At 49.6% G+C, this 14,966-nt stretch overlaps 1 protein-coding gene and 1 pseudogene across 1 annotated transcript; one reads left to right on the plus strand and one right to left on the minus strand.

Annotated features, from left to right (window-relative positions):
• Positions 1-3,249: 3,249 nt before the first annotated feature.
• On the minus strand, positions 3,250-7,998 carry LOC120649489 (type I inositol polyphosphate 5-phosphatase 4-like). The gene is made up of 13 exons (XM_039926297.1): positions 7,323-7,998; positions 7,139-7,226; positions 6,503-6,580; positions 6,224-6,311; positions 5,898-6,002; positions 5,303-5,800; positions 5,021-5,156; positions 4,669-4,862; positions 4,450-4,558; positions 4,225-4,367; positions 3,865-4,128; positions 3,645-3,784; positions 3,250-3,552 (listed from the first exon to the last, which is right to left on the minus strand). The coding sequence occupies exons 1-11, from the start codon at positions 7,350-7,352 to the stop codon at positions 3,909-3,911; spliced, it is 1,689 nt and encodes a 562-aa protein (XP_039782231.1). The 5' UTR covers positions 7,353-7,998; the 3' UTR covers positions 3,250-3,552; positions 3,645-3,784; positions 3,865-3,908.
• Positions 7,999-9,488: 1,490 nt separating this feature from the next.
• LOC120648968 lies at positions 9,489-10,629 on the plus strand (annotated as a pseudogene).
• Positions 10,630-14,966: the final 4,337 nt, after the last annotated feature.

Below are 14,966 nucleotides of genomic sequence, written 5' to 3' on the forward strand. Positions count from 1 at the left end.
TTTTTTGAAAAACTGGCACTGTAACGCTTCCAGTACGGTCGAGCAAAGCAAGCAAGTGAAGCCAGCGTACGGGCGAGCGACAGAAACAGCGGCGGCCCCGGGAGCGTCCGAGGCCTTAAACAAGGCAATGCAAACGGCCCGTCGCTGGGTTGCGCAGTGTGCAGTGCACAGCCTGCCAGCCCGAGGCGTGCCAGCCAGCCCAGCCACGCACGGCATGACGCATGGACCCGGCCGGCCGGCCGTCTCTTCGTCCGCTCCATCAATCCGCCATGCATCAGTCTTTCGGCTTGGCAGGGGTAGCCTTTCCGCTCGAGCTCACATCATCCATGCACGTCAGCCTTTACTTCAGCTCAACTTCTCGTTCCGAGCGCACAGGAAGCTAGACGACTCATCAGACCCGTCCATCGGTTTCAGTGGCTTCTTTTTCTTTCTTCCCGCCCTCCGATCCTCGCCTCGTGGTTTTGAGATCGGACTTGACAAAAAGAACGGCACGGGCACGGGTGCCTCCATGGGCTGCGTCAAGATTCGTACTGACTGACGTGCCGGGCAAAGCTGCTGGTCTCGCCAGTCGCCAGGCGGACTGCGAGAGTGCGCGGTTATGGGTGTGTTTAGTTCCCACAAAATTTCCAAATTTTTCATCACATCCTCTATCACATCGAAACATTAAATATAGCAAATGATCCATGCATGTAGTACTAAATGTAGTTAAATAAAAAAATTAATTGCATAGTTTTAATGTACGTTGCGAGACGAATCTTTTGAGTCTAGTTAGGTCATGATAGGACAATATTTACCACAAACAAACGAAAAGACTATGTTTTCCACTCCTCGAGGGCCGTACCGTACCCCTACTGTACGTGACATGATAGCATGATGTACGGCCAAAATATACATATATATAATTATAATTACAAAGAGGGAGACGGCTAGCGTACCATTGGCACGTGTGCCGTGTCGTCACCATCTCTTCTCACCTTTGCACACACACTCTCTTCTCGCATCTCGCCCCCGTACTATTATCTATCGGTGACCAATACTGGGCCCTAGCACGTCGGAGTTTCGATATTTCACGGCTTCTTGGACCTGCTATAGAAAAGCCTGCAGAAATATCAGGTTTTCTTATGCAACCAAAAAAAAATCCAAAATACATGCACTAAACGCATGATCCCAATACTGTGACCTTTTTATGGACGGAGAATCGCAGGCACTAATGGACCAACCGGCACTGGGAACGCACGGAGCACGAGGCGCCAAGGTCTGGGCAATGTGTTGGTTGGTTAACAAATGGCTGCCGCTGCTAGAGCTGCGAGACGAGCAGAGCCAATTACCAGCAGGCCACCTCGCCCTGACGGCCGGGACCATCCACCGGGGCCCGGGCACGAGCGAGCAACAAGCCAACAAAGCCGGCGCCGGCAACGCCAAACGTTCGCAGAAGTCGGCGGCGTATATTATCAAGGGAAACAGTGGTTGGTTATACTGGATGGATACGGTTCAGTTCAGTATTTGAGAAGATACGGCCGGCCGGACGACGAGCCTGCTTCGTAAATAATCGTACAAAAAAGCCGCGTGTCGACAGGGACGCCGTCTGCCAGTGTCATCTCGATGCCAATCTATCGCCGTACTATCCTATCCACGGGCCATGGCATTGTTGGCGACTAACGGACAAAAGGATGAGCAGGCAGAGGCAGGATGCAGATGCGTTGGGCGTGTTTAGATAGAACGCAAAAAAAATTCGACGGAATCTTACTAATTTGAAATACTAAATGAAATCTATTTATAAAACTTTTTACATAAATAGATTGTAAATCACGAGACGAATCTATTGATACTAATTAATTCATGATTAATCCATAATTCGCAGATGGTTACTATAGCATCGCTGTTGCAAATCATGAATTAAGTAGGCTCATTAGATTCATCTCGCGATTTACAGCCCATCCATGCAAAAAGTTTTGTAAATAGACTTCATTTAATACTCCATGCATATGTCGAAATATTCAATTTGATGTTTTTTTTGCGTTTACTTGTTGTGGTTGTGGTTGTGTTGCTCGCTCGTCCTCTCATCCTTTGCTTGCGACGATCGAGTTACAGCTCCCTTTTCCTACTTTTACCGGCCTCCAGCTGCTTTATCTTTTTTACTCTGTCTTTGCTTGCAGCACGGCGGCATCTATCGATTCTATCCCACCCTTTTGCTTTTGCTGTTCTGATCTCGGAACTCCGGGGGACAGTTACCACAGCAGCCTGACCGTAGCTCAAATTTTGCTGCGCATGGTAAATGCAGGCCACAATTCACAGCTCACCGGCTTAACTGATTTCTTGTCGGATGTCACCTTTGACGTCCTGAGTTTTTGACAGCTACGGAGCTGTTCTTCGCCTAGGATTCCAGGGAATGGAGAGACGTCAGCAGGCAACAACCGGTCAGAAGTCAAAGCCACCAATCTTAAATTCTCAATCACATCTCACGAGCCATGACATCTTTACCCCTAAACCCGTAAAAAAAACATCATATCAAATGTTTTAATATATGTCACATCAAATGTTTTGATATATGCATGAAGTACTAAATAAAATCTATTTATAAAACTTTTTGTATGAATGGACTGTAAATCGCGAGACGAATCTAATGAGCCTACCTAATCCATGATTTGCAACATTGATACTACAGTAACCATCCGCTAATTATAAATTAATTAGCATCATTATATTCATCTCGCGATTTACAACCTATCTCCTTAAAAATTTTTGTAAATAGACTTCATTTAGTACTTCAAATTAGCAAGATTCCTTCAAAAAAAATTTGCCGTTCTATCTAAACACGGCCAAAGCCTATTCAAGTGAAGGTACGCAGCACGTGACCACTGGGCCCGAAAGGTGGTCAAACCTTGCTCTCTCAACAAGGCAACAGGAGTGATTACATCACAAGAGCAAACAAGAGTAAGCAAGATTACAAGAGTAATCAACTTGCAGAAATGAATGCTTTCAAACCAGATACCATGTCTGATATGGAGGGCAAGCAATCTGATAAGTATGGCACCATGTACACCATCCAGGAAACAAGGCTCTGACCAAGAATTAGTAAAAATTTAACCTCACTTTTTTTTTTGTCACAGCAATGAGCACAGCAAATGCAGGCATCATTTTGCTTCTCAGGTACTGCACCACAGGGATAAAAGTTATGCACATGATTACACCTTTGCAAACCTCGCAAGTCACATCAATCGATCACTGTTCCCTCAGCACCGGAGATCATGATCCAGGATCAGTTCAATTCGAGCATCATTTCACCTTTTGCCGATTTGCAATGATTTACATCTCATGCTCATACAGTCATACTCATGCACGGTGCACCCCAAACCTAATACTAACAGGTTTCCCAAAGGCAAAAGGAGAAGAAAAATGATATACGTAAATTAACATCCCTAGAAATAGAGAAAATCAAAATGGAGGACAAAGGTTTCTTGAGCTGTGTAGTTATGTACACATGTGGGCTGATCCTTGTTTGAGCATGGCTGTTCACAGGCAAATAGTTAGTTGCAAAATTGCCCAACTATCCTGCAACAGCAGCAGCGGACGTGTTAGGCAAGATATCCAGGAGTCCCTAGATTCTTGCAGCAACTCACCAGAGTAGACTACAAATCGGTTACCTTTATGTTAGTTTTGTTGCAATGTGCTTCTGAAGCATCTGGCTGAAAGCTAGCAAAGGAAACCAGATTCAAAAAAGGTCAAGTTTAGACCTGAACATCCAACCAATCTTCGACCCCAGCTGCATCAAGGACCCAGTAACCTGTGTCATCAAGGCAGTTATGTGAACAGAACGCTTAAATGTAAAAACAAGCAGTTTTATCGAGAATAGACCAAGCTTACCTAAGTACAAAACAAGCTCCAACCATATGGCAATGTGAGCCAAATTAGTAGAACTTCATTTCTCCAGAGTTGTAAGCATACGGCAAAAGCTCTTCCACCTCAATTCTAGAGCTGAAATAGCCCATATTCCTTCTTCTAGGACGGACAATTTCAACCTCAGCCATGAAAATACTGTACACGGGTCTGTGATCAGAGAAGCGGGATTCTCCACGTACATAGGACAATTGCATGAGGCCATTACCATACCACAAAATGCGGTCACACCTTCAACCAGACAAAGAAAAGATACATCAGTGAGTTCCTGTGGAGTGACTCAAAGCAGGATACAATTCTGGTGGATACTAGGACAAAAGAAATTACCAAGCTGGTGTTCTCCGCTTTTCTTTGGGGCGAACACCAGAATAAAGATCTGAGTTGAATGAATACTTATATGTTGGAGGAAAATAGATCCTGCCTTCTTTCCATCCATGGAAAACACGCCCACATCTCCGTTCTATACGAAGCTGTTTCAAAGCAGGGAATTTAGACATAGTTCTCACGCCTACTAGAAAAAGGAGGTACTGTAACAGAACAATAGAAAATTACCTGATCTTTCTCCAATAGTTGCTTCCAATTATGCATTTCAACAAGAGCTTTAGCTGAGCAGTACGAAAGAGCGATCCGGTAATTCAAATCCCCAAGCCAAATGATACGACTGCAGGAACAAAAGGACTATCAAATTAGTGCCAGTTCTTTGTTGCTACTTGCTACTGCACCACTATGCATATAAGGAGCATCGCCTCTAAAAGGAGCATAGATACGTACTCATGCTCAAGAATTGTTTCTGGTGACTTAACATAACCAGCGCCGCGGACCTGAGGAAATCTAGTCTTCCTTAGAATTTCCATAACATCAGAATTCCTTCGCAGTTCATCTCCCTCCTTTTCCCCCGAGGTCAAGTGACAACAGATAAAGCAAAAGGTTGTGTGGTGCAAAGACATGCTTATGGATATAGACCCCTGCCGCAAAATAAAAGCATGTTCAGTAGTCAATATTACAATCCACATCCACGTCTAAGGTGATCAATCTATGAACATCGAACTGTTTTCTGGTAAATTTCTAAGCAAAATGCATAGCAGGTCAAAAATGAAAACCATGCAGAATGTACATCATTTACCTTATTTCCCAGATAACCCATTAGTCCTCTACCCACACAAGAAACTTTCAGGTTTCTCACATCATTTCTTATTTCGCTGCGTACCCAAATGGTGAGAAATATACCAACCATCTGCTTGCTAGCAACCAAACAATACCTGGTATAAACAAAACCTCTGTAGTTAGTCTCAGGAACATAGAAACAAAGCATCATAGGATTATTAAGGTCAAATGATACAAAAGTGTAAAAAATGTATACAAGAATAAGCATGTATAAAGATTTATGGAAAATGTAAAAAAATACCTAGATGTATTTGGCTGATCATTATTTTCTTCCATAGGCGCTGAGGCGAAAAAGCAATATGGGAAGGGTGAAAGATATGTTCCATTGCTTGTATCCTCCTCAATACAATGATCATCTGGTGATCCCATGAACGGGAAATTTCCATCAAAGTCACTTGGCCTGCCTCCCAAGCTAACTGGATCACACACACTGAACCTACGATCCAACCTTGGGTGTGATAACATATGGTTCCCTTCAACTCTTAAACTCCGGCTAAGGTTGAATGATCGACGATGCAAAAATGAAAGACTATCCTGCGTTCTCGACGATCCCTCAAAATCGGCATCCAGTTCGACAACTGGATCAGGGACAGGAGATGGTGTGCGATAGCCACCATAACAGCACGACCCAGGATTCTTATTCAATGTCCTCCTAACTAGGGATACCCACTTTTTTGCTGGGAGATTATCTTCAGTGCCAAGAACATTTCCAGCATTCAAGGGAACAATTTCTTGAAATCTGACAACAAGAAATAGAAATCTTAGGGATTAAGTCAAGAACATATAATTAAGTCAAGTTCTGTTCAAAAATTAGGAAGCCCTTGGGCAGTACACACCCTAACACGTAGATATCAGCTGGAGGTGAAGAATGGAGCCAGTCATCAAGATTTAATCCCCTTGGTGGCGATTTACCACCTACATTCCATGTAGAGGCAAAGACTCTACAAAGGCAAAGGAGAAAAAGAGCTTGGTCAGATTATGGCAGTAAAGTCAACCCGCAAGAACTACCTAAGTAACATGGTCCATAATAACCAACTCATTTTCAAAACTGAGTTCCAGACCACCATACTACTACTGCACAACAGATATGTTTTTCTCCAGACATTTCATTCAGTTTCTAAGCTCACGAGGCAAAGAAGTACATGCAGTAAAAAAACTCTACCTGTAATTCTGAATTTCTGTCAGGCGTGCCGCATCGACATCATTCCTTCCTCCACGGATTCGGTCAATACTCCGCTTCGACAACCCGTCTATAAGTCATCAAGGAGCAACAAAAACAAAGATTAATCGGATGAACCAGTAAAAATCACATAGAAAACTTCATTTGGAGGAGTTTAGCAAAAAGAGGATCTCTGGCAAAATGAAAGGGAGGTAGCTGCAATCTTTGATGCCTTAAGAGAGAGAAAGAGAGAGAAGGGTGGTCCAAAAGCTTTTTACTGACCAGTTCTGCTTTTCTTGGCTGTGCCTGCTTCCCTCTCTGAGCAGCTGGTCCTCCTTTCATCACCATGCTCCTCCCTTCCTGAACCACTAAGCAAATTTAGCCTAAACAAACAGATACAGCAGATGCAAAGAAGAAGCCATTTGTTTGAGTCCGTTTGAGCAGAGCAGCCAGAGCTGTCGTCTCGGAAATGAAAGTGGAAACTTAGACATGTAAGCATGCCATGAGACAAGAAAGACACAAAAATTCCAAGCAGCAACAGACAAACATCAGCATCAGTTGGGAAAAGGTGTCTGATTGGGACATTCTAAGGACCAATACCAGGAAAGGTAGCCGTGTATGTATTTATCTTTGAACAAAATCTAGGAACTGAGAGCGGAAAATCTGGTAAATGCAAGAAACTTCAAGCACAAGATGATAAAATTTCCACTCAGCAAACATTCCTAAACCACAGTTTGGGAGAGCCAGACACAAAAGCAGCAAAAGTAAAAGCAGAGGTCGTTGGTTGAGACTTGAGACTTGGGCCTTCGATTTTCAACAGCCAGGGACTGAGCTAAAACAACTTGGCGATGACAAAACAAGTGCCGCAAAATGCTATGAATCAAAACGATTTCACCAAAAATGCAGCGGTAACGTTACCTTGGCTCGCATCGTAATCCGCGTGGAAATCCTGCGCCTTAGACTTGACGTTGAACCACTTCCTCACAAGGGATTTCGACCAGGAGAGCTGCAGATGAACAAGCAAGGCACAGCAAGCCGATCAAAAACAGAGCAAACGGAACAGCAAGACCCAGCCCAGATTGAACTGAAACCAAGCAAATACCTTGCCCTTCTTGTTGCTCTCTTCCCTCATTGTCTCATACCACCCCGTCCACAGCAATGGAAGAATCCGCGCCCCTCTCTACTCCTCTTGGGGCCCGAAACAAGGCAGGGCGCGCCCTCGGCGGAAAGAATCCTCAAATCCCGCACAAATTTCAGCTCACGGCAAGATTCTGATCCCGGAAGCCGCAAATCCTGGACCGAATCGACCGACTGCCGAGTATAGGGGCCAAATGCTTGAGCTTGTCGCAACAGCCCAACCACGCCGGGGGATCAAGAATCCAGCTTCGCTTGGCGCAGGAAAAAACACCACCACCAAATCTTTCCCCTCCTCGCAATGGGGAACAACGAATGCCTGCCCCCGCTCCGCTCCGCTCTGCTGCAGCAGCCTAGCGCCGTAGCTAGCGGTATGGCAAGTCGCCACCGCTTCGTTCGCTCCTGAAATCCCGAATGCTCTCGTCCTCCTCTCCGTAGGGCCTCCCTCGCGCTCTACGGCTCTAGACTAGGGGTTAAGCAGGCAGCGGCACGGGCAGCAGGAACAGGACTAGGAGTAGAGAGGAGGTAGAGAGCTCAGCTCAGCAGAGCGGCGTATGGTGGTGCGTGCAGTGCGAAGCGAAACGCAATGGTGGCCTACGGCCTGCCCCCGCAGATCTGCGGTCTTTTATCAGTCCTCGCTCGCTGCGTGGCCACTGTCCCCGAGCTCTGGGTTTTCTATTTCTAATCGCCCCCTAATCTCGGCCAGCTCGCCCAAACCCAAGCTGCTTAACAGTAAGCTGGCGCGAGCCTAGCTGGGGGTCATGGCCCTCTTGGGAGCAAGAAAAGGTGCGCGTGCTAGCCTGGGAGAGCGAAGCAGCAGCGACCCCAAATGGAAATGGCGATGCAGATCAGAAACGAGCTTCTGCCTCTGCTAAAAGGAAGGTGTAAAAATCGCATGCCATTTGCAGGATTTCCAACCAGATTTCGTGCACAAAATCGCATCGTTTGTAGGGAGTATGTATGGTAGGTTATACTTGATGAGGCTCCTGGTTGTACGCATCAATCTAGAGTTCTTGCAGATCGACCATGTGATCCGCGACACCAAACGAGGATGGAATGGAAAGAAACGGCTGGCTGGCTATGGAAAGAAACTGAGAACCAGATTCCGGTGGCCGTAGGGAGATGGCGATGGGCTGGCTGGCTCCCACGGGGAAGGGGACAGTCTCGCTGGGAAGCGGGTCCCACGTGCAGTGGCCAGGTGCGACCGGTTGTTGGGCCTTTTCCTCCGCGGGCCCACCTGCAGCCCACTGTCAGTTTGCCGCGTTTCCTGGGTGCGTGTGCGTGGGCTCGGGCGCGCTTCTTCTATTCGCGTCACTGCCCGTGGGCCCGCGCCACGTTGGACCCACCTGTCATCGGGCCGGTCTTTAAACAGGACGTCCCGCTTTTTTTTTTGAGGAACAGGACGTCCCGCTTTGTCCTAGGGTTTGCGGTTAATTTCTTCTTTTGGGAGGGTTTCGATTTCAATCTCATTCTCATAGAGGCACGTACAGTTGAACTACTGTGACAAAGTTAAACAAATCCGAAACATCCTGGCCCAATCTAGATAGCATAGACGAGTAGTAGTAGTAGATGTAGATCCATAGAGACGACGCCTTTCTAGTTTCTACTACGTTTTTAACATGTTTTTCTCCCTCTCACAGCACAGCCATGAGCCATGCAGCTTGTACATTACTACATGCTGAATCTAGCTGGCGTAGGCGTAGCTGCCACTGAGTGACATACCTATAGGTCTCGCTAGCCAGGTGAGCCAGCAGGGGCAGTGACCAGTCGTCGTCCCGAATTGAACCCAAACGTGGCCAGAACCGTCGCATTGGCTGCTCGATATCTCCTCACCTGGGCTGGGAGACTGACGAACACGGCCGGATTCTTCGATGCATCGTCGTCCGGTCGACGTGACACGGTTGTTACACGAAAACTTAGAAAGATTCATCGATGCAGCAGTGGCCAGCACGCGCTTTACCCGGCGCCCTCTGCACGTTCCGTTCCCGTGCTAACCCGAGACGATGAGCGGCTCGGCCGACGAACCGAGGGCCACGGCGACGCTCCTTTCCATTCCCCGGCGGGCAAATGGGCGTCGCCTTCGCTGCTTTGCATGCATGCGAGATCAGGGGCGGAGGGCCCGTTATGGCCCAGTATGGCGAGCGCCATACCTAAGCCCAGGCCCAAAAAAAAAATTTCTCCCCCCCGCTGCGTTCCGCCGGCCGCCCGCCCCACAGCCGCCTCTGCGCCGCGGCCGGACCCCTACGCCTCCGCGCCCCTCGCGCCCCGGGGTCTCCATTCCCGTCGTCGACCTCTCCCTCCCCGCGCCCCTCGCCGCCGAGGCCGCCCGCAGCTGGGGCTTCTTCCACCTGGTCAACCACCACCGGGCCCTCGGCGTCCCCGAGGTGCACCCCGCGCGGGCGCTCGCCGCCGTGCGCGCCTTCAACGAGCTCCCCGCCGCCGAGCGCGCCGCGCCATGCTCGGCGGGGTCTCCTACTCCTCCAACGTCGACCTGTTTCGGGCCCCCGCCGCGAGCTGGCGCGACACCATCCAGATAGCGTTCGGGCCCGAGAGGCCCGACCCGGCGGCCGGCGCGCATCCCAGCCGTCTGCCGCGACGAGGCCATCGAGTGGGATGCGCACGCCACCGCCGTGGGGCGCGCCCTACTGGGGCTCCTCTCCGAGGGGCTTGGGCTCGGGCCCACGAGGCTGGAGGAGGCTTCGTGCCTCGAGGGTAAGGTCAGGGACTGCCACTACTACCCGGTGTGCCCCGAGCCCGAGCGCACCATGGGCCTCGTCTCGCACACAGACCCCGGCGTGCTCACCGTCCTCGCGCAGGATTGTGCGGGTGGCCTGCAGGTGAAGCAAAGTAGCAAACCGATGACGACGAGACGAGCTACTGGGTGGATGTGAAGCCTGTGCCCGGTGCGCTTGTAATCAACGTTGGGGACCTCTTGCAGGTACAATCAGATTGTTGTTACTTTGAAAGTAGCCAATTAATCCAACTGCAACCCGTATGATCAGAATCAAGTCATATCTGAAGTATCTGAATTCGGTCCTCTGCCAATTCAGTTCAATCTGTACCATTAACTCTTTGTCTCTTTGTGGGCTCTAAGTACTTCAAATAAGTTCACTTCACATCACTCAAAAACTCCAATGTTCTAAATACTTCAGTTCTTGTACTGCTTTTAAGCATTCAAACGGCAAAAGTACACCATTGCTGGTTACACTTACGTCTTGGCCAAATCATGGAAGTAAAATAGTTGTTACAGCCTTGCCTGTTGGATTGTTGGAACATATTGCTCCATAGTATGCAACTCTAGTATTACTTGGCCTGTTTAAATACTTGATATTTCGATTTCTGACAGAAACCATGTATAGAAATGCTGGTTAGCTTCCAAGCAAAAACTCAGAACATGTTTGGTATTATGGTGAGAGTATATAATAAAGCTCTAGACATTGGTCTTTGATTTGACCACAACTCCACAACTATGCATAGGTAACTCAGTGTCTGTCATGCTGGCATGAGTTATACAAATATACCAATTCACACATCGCAATCCACCATTTAGTGTGGTAAAGCTTTGTGGACCAGCTTTAGTTAGGATGGCATCATCTTATCTAACTACTCTTTTTCATCTTAGTTTTTTATCAGATCATGTCTAATAATAAGTACAAGATGCCAAAGTATCCTAGACACAACTAATAAATTTATCGGTATAACTCTATACTCTAATTGTATATCTCGTATTATATTTAATATTTTTACTCTAATGTTTCACTACTAATTGATATTTTCTCATTGTTTCACAGCTTTTTTGGTCCAATTGTTGATTTGATGAGTACTCTATATATTTTTCTTTATTTAAGGTACTTCTGAACGATGTTCTTGTTATGAACTTTTATTTTCGTATAATATATGACTATAGTCTATAAATACACCGCCACATCTAAATTTTCGGTAGTCCTCCGCCACTGTGCGAGATCGAGCTCGCCCCTCTCTCCCCCCCTAGCTAGTAGCTATACGCATGGGTGTGCGTGATCGATGCACGGTATGGCACGCACGATTTCCTTTCTCTCTCTCTCTTTTGTTCGACCTCGCTCCCCTGGATCGAGAGGGCCGCGTCGTCTTTTCACGTCTGTCCTCACGCGCCACACGTACGAAGAAGGGGCGCGTGCGTGCGTGCGTGCGTGGTGTGGCTGCCCTGCCCCTGGGCATGTGTTGGTGTGCACTGTTCACTTCCCGAGCGAGCGGGTGTAAAAATCTCTTTGGCGCAGTGTCCCCTGGCTACCACACCGCTACAGCTAGAGCTAGAGAGCTAGCAACTAGCATCCATGGCGGCAGCATGGAGGAGATCGAGAGATGAGGGACGATGATGGCGTGGACACTGATTGGTTTTTGTTCCGGAGCGGCCTTTCGGGGGCCGGCCGGATGATCGGATCGGATCGGAGCTAGCACCGGGCTCGCGTCGTGCTGTCACCCCCCGCTGGCGCGTGTTCGCAGCGGACCCGACACTGTAGCTTTCCACGCGTCCATGTCTAGCCTCCGACCCCTCCAGTAGACCTGGGCAAATGTCGGGTCGGGTCGGGTTCGGGTCGGGTCAAGGCCGGGTCATGGGTCGCATAGGACGGCCCGCGCCCGACCCGTATCTATCACCGGGTCGGGTTGGGTTGGCCCGTGCACCCTGCGCGGGCGTGTCGGGTCGGGTTTTTTTCGGGTTGGGTCGGGTTTTTTTGGCATTTGGGTCGGGTTTTTCGGGTTGGGTCGGGTTTTGGGTCAAAAATCACGGCCCGTGCCCGGCCCGTTGATTGTTGCGGGTCAAAAAATACGGCCCGCGCCCACCCGCCACGTAGCTCGGGTCGGGTCGGGTCGGGTTTTTTTTCGGGCGGGTTGGGTCGGGTTGTTCGGGTCGGGTGACCCATGCCCAGGTCTACCCTCCAGTAACCTGGGCTAGCTATCAGCTTCGGCGCACGTGCACGATGCGTTCCATCGGATTTGCTACGTCGTTGAGACTTGAGATGCAAAAATCGATCTCTCAATGCAAGTTTCTTTTTTTTTTCGTTCGGATTTGCATTAGACCGCTCAAACAACGTACAAAACTATAGGACACAAACACATGCATGCATGAAGTGATGAAGAATGCATGTTCATCTTTGTTCAATGCCAAGAAGGGCGCGCATCGAGATTGGGGCGCGAGGACGTGGTTAGAGATCATCAGCAAGAACTAGAGGTGATTACATGCCGGCTAATCCGGCAACAAAATGCATGAGGGCCACGCGTAATATATCCGAGGACGTTTAGGATTGTAACAAAATGCAGTAGGACGGAGCAGTATACGCGAACATGCTGCGTGCATGAATGCTCGATGGGTGGCGTCCTACTAGACGGTGGCCGGAGGAGTGTCCCCGCGACAGCCACGGCGGCCGGCCCGCGTCGCCGGGACCCAGGCCGCTGCCGCTGCCGCCGCCACGCGCGGCACGGGCACGGCATGGCCGCGCTGCATGCCCTTCAATTCGTGGGCGGGCTCCGGCCGGCGGATAATTTTGTTTGCTTCTTTCTTAACCCTACTATCGATCTGCCTCCGCGGCTCTGCCGATGAGTTGTTTAATTAGGTGCTCGATCTAATCCATGCTTTTGCACCGGCTACTTGCATTGATCTCGCCCGCCTAGCTAGACTCATGATCTAGCTAGCTCTCTGGGATCTCGCTTTGAGGCGTTCTGGGGGCGATAACCTAATGGCATGGGGCCATGGCCCACGGCTGGGGTGGTGAGACCGATGGGTTCGTCAAACTTGCTGCTCTGCAATGGCGGGGTTCTTTATTCTTTTCAGATTTATATACCCCTGCAGATGGGAGGATCGACACCCATTGGTACACGTGGCATCGGAATCGTCGTGAAAGAAGCCGGCCAGTCCGACCCTGTCACGTAGAATGTGTTACGTACTCTTTTTTTTTACCGTAGTAAAGAACAGACATGCTACTACTTGTTAGTACTCCTGTGTATAGAGCATTATCAAAAAGAAAAAGAAAAAACAGAAGCGTGCAGGGATCAGATCGCATCGTCGTCCTTAATTACTACTGTTCTGTTGCAAATAAAAATGATCCTGTACGGGAATGTCCTTGGCTGGCAGCTGCTTTGAGAGAGCACTCCCACATGATCTTCTCAGAAAAGCTGGAATGGAAGCTGATGGTGGGCGATTATCCTGTTAACCAACCAGTGAGCAGTGGCACGTCCCAATCATCATCGCGGCTTTCGGGAAAGGCAGCATGCACGACGGGGCGAGGGTCCTTGATTAGCTTGGTAGTAGCTTTGTTTTTCCATCTCTCTCTCTCTCTCGGCAGCGGCACTGGCCGGCCGCCCAGCCTCGCGGACCGTGCAGTGCGCCGTCCCGGCCGAGCACGACCGCCGCCCTCACCGTCCGGGGCACCTGCCTGCATGAATTTCTTCACAAAACATCCATCACTGGGCTGGGCGAGTCTCGAAATAAGCTTTTTTTTTTTGTTTTTGAAAGATTTCAAAAATAAACTCCCAATTGTTAGCATGCATGTCACACCTTGAAATTTCAGGATGTAATTAAAATTAAAAATAAATCAATAATTTTCTGATAATTTTAAAATGTTCTCAACATTTATTTTCTTTTCAGGGAATTTTGTACAAAAAAATTAATTGGTTGCCTTTTAAATTAAATAAGGTTGTTCTTTTTGTGTTGCACTCATGCCGCATTGCATTTTTTTGGTGTTGTTCAGTTTAAATTTGAATTCTCTGAATTCGAATTTGTATTGAACTTGTTTGCTTCCTTTTCAAAAATGCAAAACCAATCTCCTTCCTTACCCTGGTTTTCAGCCCAACCCACTCTCTTTCTCATTCTTTTTCTTTTTTCCCCGCGGGCCCATTCCCCTTCCCATTTCTCTTTTTCTCCCGCCGGCCTGTTTTCATTCTCTTTTCCGCGGCCCAGAAACCCCCACCGCCGGCCCACTTCTTTTTTTCCCAGCCCAACCCGGCGGCCGCCCCTTTCCTTTTTCTCTCTGCCGCCGACAGGTGGGCCCCACCTGTCGGGGCCGTCTTCCCCGCGCCGCGCTCGACCAGGACTCTGGTTGAGTCCGAGTCCGGTCGCGCCCCGCTCGCCCGGCCTGCCCTTGGCCCGCACGCCAAGGCGGTCTGCTCCGCCCTATAAAAGCAACGGCCCGCGTGCCCTTGAACCCCATCGAGGAGCCGCAGCCGCCGTTTTCGCCTCGCAAACCCTAGCGCGCCGCCGCACCATTGTTGGCGCTCGGGGTCTGCCGCTGCGCCGCCGTTCCATTGCTTCGAGGGCGAATTCGAGGTTTCCCAGAGCTTCGCGTGGAGGTATAGGAGCTCTCCAACCCCGTTTTCCCCTTCCTCGCGCTCCGTTTTGCTCGGGCCCGCTCGCCGGCGCAGCCGCCCCGCCATGCGCCACCGTGAGCTCTGCGCCGCTGCCCTAGATCGATTGCCCACGCTGCGCGCTTGCTCCCCGACCTACCCGCGCTCGAAGCCAAGCCCCGGACGGCCGTTTTCGGCGAAGCTGCCGCCGCGCGCCGCCGTCAACCCCCGTCGTCGGCGCTCAGCGCCGCCGCCGCTCGCCCTGACCCGCTCGCAGCCGTCCGATCTCGATCCA

Source organism: Panicum virgatum, chromosome 9K, assembly GCF_016808335.1.
Source record: "Panicum virgatum strain AP13 chromosome 9K, P.virgatum_v5, whole genome shotgun sequence".
NCBI classification, from domain to species: Eukaryota; Viridiplantae; Streptophyta; class Magnoliopsida; order Poales; family Poaceae; genus Panicum; species Panicum virgatum.